At 40.9% G+C, this 10,337-nt stretch overlaps 1 protein-coding gene across 2 annotated transcripts in view; it reads left to right on the plus strand.

The window, feature by feature from the left end:
* BRINP3 (BMP/retinoic acid inducible neural specific 3) overlaps nt 1-7,036 on the plus strand; it is a 228,164-nt gene extending 221,128 nt beyond the window's left edge. For both annotated transcript variants that reach the window (XM_075711317.1, XM_075711318.1), the window contains one exon: nt 5,920-7,036. In XM_075711317.1, coding sequence (XP_075567432.1) covers nt 5,920-7,036 — 1,117 coding nt within the window. The remainder of the gene's footprint in view (nt 1-5,919) is intronic.
* Nucleotides 7,037-10,337: the final 3,301 nt, after the last annotated feature.

The raw sequence follows: 10,337 nt of genomic DNA on the forward strand, positions 1-10,337 counted from the left end.
TATTTGCTGCCCTTGACCTTTTGGCTCTACTAATGCACTTTGTCTTCTTTGCCATAAGACAACAGCCCTAGCTCTTGTTCAGCTGTTCAGCTTCATATCTCCCAGGATCTCAGATGCTTTCCCATAAATCTGTTTTCTAGGTGTTATACCCAGCCTGAACTGTTGCATAGAGTTTTTCTGGTTCCAGGTACAGGACTTTGCATTTCTCTGCCTTAGAACAGATCATGTTAGATAACAGCAAGGCAAAGGAGACACTAAATGCATTAATTTCTGTTGCCAGGTCTCCTTTCTCCTTCAGAAGTAGGCCTCTATTTTCCTCAGTCTGACTCTTGCTGAAAACAAACACGTAGAAGTCCTTTTTGTTATCACTCACATTGCTCACTCATTTCAAAACAGGCTGAGTTTTGAAATGTCATGTAATTTAATCACTGTACATCCAGGCCATGTTTCTGTAGTTCTCCCAAGTAGCCTATCCCAACTTTCAACTTAGGTAGACTTCTTGGTATTTGAGCTCAGACAGGAGTTCCTCATGCATCCAAGTCAGCCTCCTGCTGTGCCTGCTCAACTTCCTGCACATCTAAATGGACTATTGTGCTATAAGGACATCATTCTTGAAGACCAACCACATCACCTGGGCTGTTTTACCTTTTAGGACAGCCTCACCTGGCACCCAACCTACTAATTCCCTGAACAAGATAAAGGCTGCTCTCCTGAAGACCAGGATAACTATTCTGTTACTTGTCTCCCTCACTTCCTTCAGCATTTTTGTCTTCACCATCCTGCATCCAGTGCAGCCAAGGCTGCCATCGGCTTTCACACCCTCAACCAGTTCTTCCCTATTTATGAGTAGCAGCTCCAGCAGACCATCTACCCTATTCAGCTCCTTCAACACCTGCATAAAAAATGTATCCTCAATGCACTTCAATAGTCTCCTAGATTGTTCGTGTCCTGTCATGTTACCCCACCACCACCACCATCTCTGCTGGGGTTGTTGAAGTCCCCCATGAAGGTCAGGACATGTGGTCATGTTGCTTCCTCCAGTTGGTTAAGGAAATCTTCATCCACTTTTCTTGATCTTCTGGTCTGTAGCAGATTCTGACCACAGTCTCCCTATTGCTGGTCTCTTCTCTGATTCCAGCTTAAGCATGCTTAAGATCCTGACCAGTTCATTGCTCATTCAGCAGCAAAGTTTTAGTTCTAAGTACTCCTTTGTGTGGAGTGCAGCTATCGCCCCTGCCTACCTGTTTTCACTAAAGAGTCTTTGTTCATCCATCACAAGCACCCCAGGCTAATCCCACCACATCTGTGTGATCCCAATGAACTAACAGCATTGCAACTGTGTCTACACCTTCTGCCTGTTTCCCACACTGTTTGCATCTGTGTCTAGGCACTTGAGATGGGTCCCTAGTAGTACCACTTTCTGGTGGGAGTGTTTTTCCCATATGCTTTTTTCCTTAGTTCCCATTTTGACTCCAGCCCCAAGCTAACATTGCTTGAAGCCCTTCTCACGAGGTCAGCAAGTTTGTTGCCTAAGATGTCACCTGTTATTTTCTGTTAGTTCTCATCTCTCCCCAGATGCCATCCATCCTCAAAGAGGATCTAGTGGCTGTAAAAGCCTAAGCCCTGCCTATCTGACTGCACCAGCTGTTCGGCCAGGTGTTGACCTGCAGGAGGCATCTGCTTCTAACCAAGCCTTTCTTCTTGACTGCAGGGTCCAGAATTTTAAATGATCTTCTATTTCTAGGAGAAAAAGAAAGCTTTCAGAATGACATTCCAGTGTGAATTTATCTAATTAAGGATGAGTGGCTTAAATAAAGTCGGTATTGCTGACATTTTATGTACTTTCACTTAATTTACTTAATTTACTTGAGTGAAAGCAATAAATTTACAAAGAGTAACAGTATTCCTTAATGACAACTTTAAAAACCAGTATTCCTTAATGACAACTTAAAAAAAAAGCAGTCAAGTAAGGCATTTGACTTTTTTCTTTTAAAAAGAATTTATGTTTGTAAACTGATCAAGGACAAACAAGTAGAACTTCTTGAAATCTCTCTGGTTAAAATCATGTAAAAAAATTAAAATAAGGTAAAAAGTATTAGAAGGTTATTGTTCTGAACTTTATTTGGAATAAGGAGAAAACGTCCTTCCCTCTAAAGTTCTTAGTCTCCTTGCAACTGATAATGATCAAAGATATAGTTGTTTTAATAAGCTAAATATGAAGTTATAAACTGATAACTAAGTTTTAGAAAGCAAACTTAATTATGCAGCTATGTAATTTCATGCAGTCTTTTAGACTGCTTCTTCTATCCTTTAACAAATAAAGAAGGAAGGCAGGCTCATTAAAAATAAAAATAACAAAAAAGTAACATTAAAGATTTTGCTTCTCATAATAATGGAAACAGTAGATTGGATCACTAATAAGGAAAAAAATGTTTTAAAGACCGTGTGGCTGGAGAATTGAGTAACCCAAACCAAACCATCCCTGCCAGTAAATTAATTTTGCTAGTTTAAATAGGCTTATTGCAACAGTAAAAAATTGTCCACTTCCAACAGTGCCATCTTCCTCACCAGGTCTCCCTCTTTCCATCACCTCCATGAACTGAAAGAATTCCTTCCTTGTTTTCCCAGCTCTCTTCTCTTCATCAGTTGGCAGTAATGCCACATTTTCCTTTTCTTTCTTTGCCTGGCACACCCTGCATTCCGGATATTTGTCCCATCTAACCATGCTCAGACGTATCCACAGTTTCTTTTCCCAGAAACTCCTCTATATGAAAAAAAAAAAAATGTGCAGAACATTCTTTGACTTATTTTAATGCCCAATAATAAGCAGAAAAAGAAGTAGTAATACAATATTAAAAAAAATCCCTGTAATCCTATCCACTGGATCTAAGAGGAAGAAAGGGTAGATGAAACATAACAGGGATCAACTTAAAGCTGCAAATTATCTTGCTTATGTTATGTGGTGGGTTAACCTAGGCTGGCTGCCAGATGCACACCCAGCCAGCCACTCTTTCACTCACCCTCTTCAGCAGGAGGGGAGGAGGAAAAAAGATAAAAAAGCTTGTGGGTCGAGATAAGAACAGCTGGCTGGAAACAGCTGGAACTGTCTGGAATCAGCTGTGTCCAGTATCAGGTAGCCCCTGGACTCTTCTCACAGAGGGCACTCCTGTGCCTACCCCTCTGCTGTCAAAACCATGCCAGTGACACCCAATACACCTCAATAAAGCAACATTCAAAAATTCACTCATTAAAATGTATCAGAAATCATATAAAATTAGGCTCCAAAAATTCATAGCTGGTGTCTAGTTTAAAGCTAACTGTGCCTAAGCTCCAAGCCAGGATAAATTCTTAGCCTCCAAGCCATACAGAAATTTCTTGTCCATACTAGCATGATGCCAAATCCAAGATACTAATCTCTGCTGAAAAACTAATGTAGTCGTGTGGCCCTGTGGCTTTGGAGCTCAGGCACAGTTAGCTTTCTTCTGACTAGAATATATCATGGAAACATATCCTTAGATGCTACAAACTATGTAGCACAGTTGATGTTTTGTGTGAGTGAGCCAAGCAGATTTAGTCTCTACGGCTGATGTTCTGTGATACACAGAAAATCTCTACAATAAGTCTTCAAATGTTTATCCTCTACTGAGATGAATTCAAAACCACAGCTGTAAGCTCAGAGTTCGTCTGTGCAAAATGAGGTTTTCTGGAAATGTACTCCTAATATATAACAAAACTTTTCAAAGGCAAGGACTTCTGTTTGAAAGAGAAGTGGAAGAGGATGCTAAAATTCATATTTACAAACTGGATCAGTATCATCTGTTGAATGTGCTTAACCTTGATACAGTAGTCATGTAGTACTAACTGGTAGTAACAGTACAAGCAGAAAACTTGGAGATTAAAAACCAAATGACATATTCTTGAAATCTGCCTAGTTATCTGTCTAAGGTAACAAATCAAAATAAGGTAACAACTTTATAAAGGTTGTTGTGAAGCAAATGGCATAACCCAAAGATCTAAAGGAAAGTAAAAACACCAGACTTTTATATCTTACATCCTGCAGCTTTTGGGACTCAGTATCCGTTCTTAAATAAGCACAGAGAGCCATAAGGAGTTAGGAAAAAGCTGTAATGATAGACCTTTGAAAGGTTAGTTTCACTCCTTTGGACAAGGATCTTCCCTGTTTGGATTGCTGTGATGCATTATGGGGCTAATAGCAATAAGATAGACCATGTGAGACATAGCCTGGCTGCAAAGTTCATCCCATGATGGGAAACAGGATCATAACACCTGAACTGCCGTTTCTGTGAGCTGCCAGGGCAAGCTCAGTAGGTACAGACTACTGTCTAAACAACCCAGACAAAGTACATGGGAGCTTCTCATTCCACCTGGAAGAACAACAGCTTTAATTTTTCACTCAGTTTTGGAGTAACTTTTATATTGTGACATTGACCTTGCTTGTAGAATGGAGATTATGATTTTTAATCAGGAGATGAAGGAATAAACTTGCCAAAAATATTTTTGCTTAATGCTGACTTTCAAATAAGCACAAAGAAGAATGGTGTTAAGGCATTCATGTCATGGATGTTATTACATTTACTTATACTTCTAGAAAATACTAATAGACTGTATGTATATTAAAAAAACAACCCAAAACAACCAAAATTCCCGCCCCCAACCAAAAAAAGAGAAAGGAAAAAGAAAAGATTAAACAAAGTCACCAGAGTATACAATGATGTCATTTTACTGATCTTTATTTTCATGTTTCTAAAGAATCAGACTTTGAGATGCCATAGATTTTTAGTTTCAGCATTTATTTTATAGTCAGAAAAAACCCAACAAAAAAAAGATTTCTGAACTATCTAATGCTTGAGACAAATTCAGATGTGACTTTAAAAGTCAGCAGTAAATGAGGCTCTTGCTTTTTCTGTTTGAAACAATGCAATGAAAAGGGAAGAAACAGTACAACCATTGCCATTCATGTGGCAATAATAGATCTGACTCTGCAGCAGCCAAAACAAGTTCTTTAAACTGAGCATTCCTAGGATTAATAAGAACTGAAAAATACAGACAAAGAAAGAAGATAATTTTTCTCTTGACTATTTCCATGCAACTCTGTTGTTTCCATTGTCTGTCTTCTAGCGACTGTGCCTCATCAACCTAACACTGTTGGTTTCAGTATTGTGTTTTCCCAGTGTGATGCAGGACATTAACCATTGCTTCTAGTGAAACCAAAATGAGATGACAAGAACATTAAAGTGATCTTTTAATTTCATCTCCAAAGATGAAAACTAAACACAGCATGCTCATGCATAGCTTCCTTGAGGGATATTTTTGTGCTGGAAGTCATCTGAAAAATTAAGATTGAATCTAATTTAGTGGGGTGCAGAGTCCTATTTGCTACTCAAGGAAAGCTTTTTTGCTCACTGTCTATAAACCAAAGCAGCTCCAGCCAGTAACAAGACAGCTTGCAAGGTTACATAAATCTTCACAATGAAATAGAGAGATGGTACAGACTTATATACACTTAGATACATACAAAACACCTCCCTGATCAAATAGTAAGAGGAAAAATAATCTCAACTGCATAGAATTTCAAGTTGTTAATCTGAAGACAAGAATAGAAAAATGGCTCTTTGTCAGGCTTCATTGACAGAGATACAGAGAGAACAAATACATGAATCAAATGTTCTTGTTGTGCCTTGTGAGTTTATAAGGAAACTTTTCTTTTGTGATTTTGCATTGTTAAAAGGCAACTTACACATGTATTTATCTGGCAGCAGATGCTGTCATCTGACTTAAGTGCCTTAATCTGCTACTAAAACCAGCTTTATTTTTCTCTTTCTAATAAAAAATAACAAGGTTGTATTTATTATGTGCAGGTCTCTGTTTGTGTTAAAATAAATTATTTTAATGTTGCAGATCTTCCAACTATTGGCTCAACCGCATCCAGTCCTTTCTCTACTGCAATGAAAATGGCCTCCTGGGAAGCTTTTCTGAAGATACTCACACATGCACCTGCCCTAATGACCAGGTTGCCTGCCATGGGTTCCTTCCCTGCACAGTTGGAGATGGCTCTGCATGCTTGAGCTGTGCTCCTGACAATCGCACCCGCTGTGGGACCTGCAATGCAGGCTACATGCTGAGCCAAGGGCTTTGCAAGCCTGAAGTGGCAGAATCAACAGAGCACTACATTGGGTTCGAGACTGACCTTCAGGACCTGGAAATGAAGTATTTATTGCAGAAGACAGACCGGAGAATTGAAGTCCATGCCATTTTCATCAGCAATGATATGCGCCTCAACAGCTGGTTTGATCCTTCTTGGCGCAAACGGATGCTCCTCACTCTTAAGAGTAACAAGTACAAGTCTAGTCTGGTCCATATGATACTGGGCCTCTCTCTTCAAATTTGCCTAACTAAAAACAGCACCTTAGAGCCCGTTCTTGCTGTTTATGTCAATCCTTTTGGGGGCAGCCACTCTGAGAGCTGGTTTATGCCTGTGAATGAAAATAACTTCCCAGACTGGGAGAGGACTAAACTGGACTTACCCCTTCAGTGTTATAACTGGACGCTGACTCTGGGCAACAAGTGGAAGACATTTTTTGAAACTGTACACATCTATTTGAGGAGTCGAATAAAGTCAAACGGTCCAAATGGCAATGAGAGCATCTACTATGAACCGCTGGAATTTATTGATCCCTCAAGAAATCTGGGCTACATGAAAATCAATAACATCCAAGTGTTTGGCTACAGCATGCACTTTGACCCTGAAGCAATTCGAGACTTGATTTTGCAGCTGGACTACCCCTATACTCAGGGATCACAGGACTCAGCACTTTTGCAGTTGTTAGAGATACGGGATCGTGTAAATAAACTCTCTCCACCTGGTCAACGTCGTCTAGACCTCTTCTCTTGCTTGCTCCGTCATAGACTCAAACTGTCTACCAGTGAAGTGGTGAGGATTCAATCTGCTTTGCAGGCCTTTAATGCCAAATTGCCAAACACAGTGGATTATGACACAACCAAATTATGTAGTTAACCATAAATGTGAAGCACAACACAAAACCTTGAAGGAGTTTTTACAGTGCTTTTGTGGAACAGTTTATGTTTGGAAGAGTAAATTTGAATTGTCTTTTCAGTATCTGTCTTATATCAGTCAATACTGTTGGATGGCAATTTACACACATGAACTTGCTGACAATGAATATATTATACCTGCAGCTTTGGTTTATGAATGAAATAAATACTGACACCAGTCTAGAAGACATTCTACTTTTTACAATAAATTTCATTTGTAATTTTATATGTTCCGTGGCAATGCTTTTGTGCATTACATCCTCTAGAGGGAACATAGAAGGATACCAATAAAATTTTGTAGCTGAACAGTTATTAAAAAGATATGCTGTGGGATTCTTTTTTCTTACACAAAAGTAGAAACTTTCATACACTTTTGTGTATGTTGAACACAGAAGGTGTAGGTGAGGAGAAGACAGTGACTCAAGATTTTAACAGAAACTGTAGAAAAGTCAAAGCTATAGAATATTTTATTCTTAGGATGTGGATCTAAATGTTCATGATGAGCTGAAGTGACAACTGTAGTGATGATTTACTTGCTACACCTGAGACTTTCCTAAAGCATGTCCTTTTCAAGGTGCTTAACAGGACATACAGACTCCCAGAGTGGTAATATTGAGCGTTTGTTGTGGTTTAACCTGGCAGGCTGCTAGACATGACACAGCCGTTTGCTCACTCCCCCTCCTCCCCAGTGGGATGGGGGAGAGAATTGAAAAAAAAAGTAAAATTCATAGGTTGAGATAAAGACAGTTTAATAGGACAGAAAAGGAAGGGATACTACTACTACAACTAATAATATAAAAAATAAGTGATGCACAATGCAATTGCTCACCAACCTCTGACTGATACCCAGCCAGTTCCCGAGCAGTGATCACTGCCCCCCGGCCAGCTCCCCCCAGTTTATATACTGAGCATGATGTCATATTACATGGAATAGCCCTTTGGTCAGTTTGGATCAACTATACTGGCTGTGCCCCCTCCCACTTTCTTGTGCACCTGGCAGAGCATGGGAAGCTGAAAAGTCCTTGACTAGTGTAAGCAGTGCTTAGCAACAACTAAAACATCAGTGTGTTATCAACATTATTCTCATCTTAAATCCAAAATGCAGCACTATGTCAGCAACTAGGAAGAAAATTAACTCCATCCCAGCCAAAACCAGGACAGTATCCACCCCTTATTCTATACCATCTACGTCATGCACAGGTCCTACCCTTTCCAATGTGTTTTAACTAATCACCACCACTTTCCCTGTCTTGATATATACACACACAGATATCATTCCCTTAGTCTATGGGACATCCCCCTAAAATGTCCATTGAGTTCATTTAGTCCATGACTTTGGGTTCCATCTGTCATCACAGTCTTTTCAAAGCAGGAGAGATGGTGTGTGGTGTTGGATTGTTGCATGCTGAAGCCAGTTCTCATTCCAACACTGCTGCACTTTGCTTGGTTTCATCAAAGTTCATTCTTCATTAAGCTGGGTGATTCTTACCATAATACCATTGATGTGGCATATAGCAACCATAAAAAGATGGCATACAGTATTATATAGCAATTAATATCATACCATTCAGTTAATTGGCTATTTTCACCCAAAATCAAATCCCCTTGAGGTACACATCAGACTTCCCCATCCTTTCGCATTACCCACCAAGTGCACCCAGGTCCTTGAGCAAAAGCAATTCCACAAATGGGTTTGCCTTTGCCCAAGGCAGGAATAACCCAGACTGTCTTCCCCAGCATATTTCTTATGTGCACTACAGGGACTTTATCTCCTTCTACAGTACGTAAAAGCTTTGAGTGGGCAGGGCCAGCCCAATGGGGAGATCCCCTAGTGTTGACTAACCAGGTGGCTTTTGCTAAATGCGTATCTCAATCTATCAATGTCCCACCACCCATTGCTCTCAGGGTAGTCTTTCACAGTCCATTGTATCGTTCGATTTTCCCAGAGGCTGCTGCATGATAGGGGATGTGATACACCGATTCAATGCCATACTTTTTGGCCCAGGTGTCTATGAGGTTGTTTTGGAAACAAGTCCCATTGTCTGATTTGATTCTTTCTGGGGTGCCATGTCACCACAGGACTTGTTTTTCAAGGCCCAGAATAGTGTTCTGGGCAGTGGCATGGGGCACGGGATATGTTCCCAGCCATCCGGTGGTTGCTTCAACCACTGTAAGGACATAACGCTTGCCTTGGCAGGTTTGTGGGAGTGTGATATAATCAATCTGCCAGGCCTCCCCATATTTATATTTCAGCCATTGCCCACCATACCAGAGAGGCTTGAACCGCTTGGCTTGCTTGATTGCAGTGCATGTTTCACACTCATGGATAACCTGTGCAATACTGTCCATAGTCAAGTCCACCCCTCGATCATGAGCCCATCTATATGTTGCATCTCTTCCTTAATGGCCTGAGTCATCATGGGCCCACCAAGCTATAAATAATTCATCCTTATGTTGCCAGTCCAGATTCACCTGAGCCACTCAATCTTAGCAGCCTGATCCACCTGCTGGTTGTTTTGATGTTCTTCAGTGGCCCGACTCTTGGGTACGTGAGCATCTACGTGACATACTTTTACAACCAGGTTCTCTACCTGGGCAACAATATCTTGCCACAATGCGGCAGCCCAGATTGGTTTGCCCCTGTGCTGCCAGTTGCTCTGCTTCCATTGCTGCAACCATCCCCACAAGGCATTTGCCACCATCCATGAGTCAGTAGAGAGATAAAGTACTGGCCACTTTTCTCGTTCAGCAATATCTAAAGCCAGCTGGATGGCTTTCACCTCTGCAAACTGACTCAACTCCCCTTCTTCTTCAGCAGCTCCTGTGACTTGTCATATAGGACTCCATACAGCAGCGTTCCACCTCCCATGCTTTCCCACAAGGCAACAGGACCTGTCAGTGAACAGGGCATATTTTTTTCCATTTTCTGGCACTTTATTATACAGCAGGGCCTCCTCAGCACATGTCACCTCCTCCTCTGGCCACATTCCAAAATCTTTGCCTTCTGGCCACTCCATGATCACTTCCAAGATTCCTGGGCGAAACTGGGGTTTCCTATTTGAGCCTGTTGTGTGATTAGTGCAACCCACTTACTCCACGTATCATCAGTTGCATGATGTGTAGAGGGGACCCTCCCTTTGAACATCCAGCCCAGCACTGGCAGTCAGGATGCCATCAGGAGCTGTGCTTTAGTACCAACCACTTCTGAAGCAGCTCGAACCACTTCATATGCTGCCAATATCTGTTTCTCAGTTAGAGTATAG

Source organism: Pelecanus crispus, chromosome 5 (genome assembly GCF_030463565.1).
Source record: "Pelecanus crispus isolate bPelCri1 chromosome 5, bPelCri1.pri, whole genome shotgun sequence".
In the NCBI taxonomy this organism is placed as follows: Eukaryota; Metazoa; Chordata; class Aves; order Pelecaniformes; family Pelecanidae; genus Pelecanus; species Pelecanus crispus.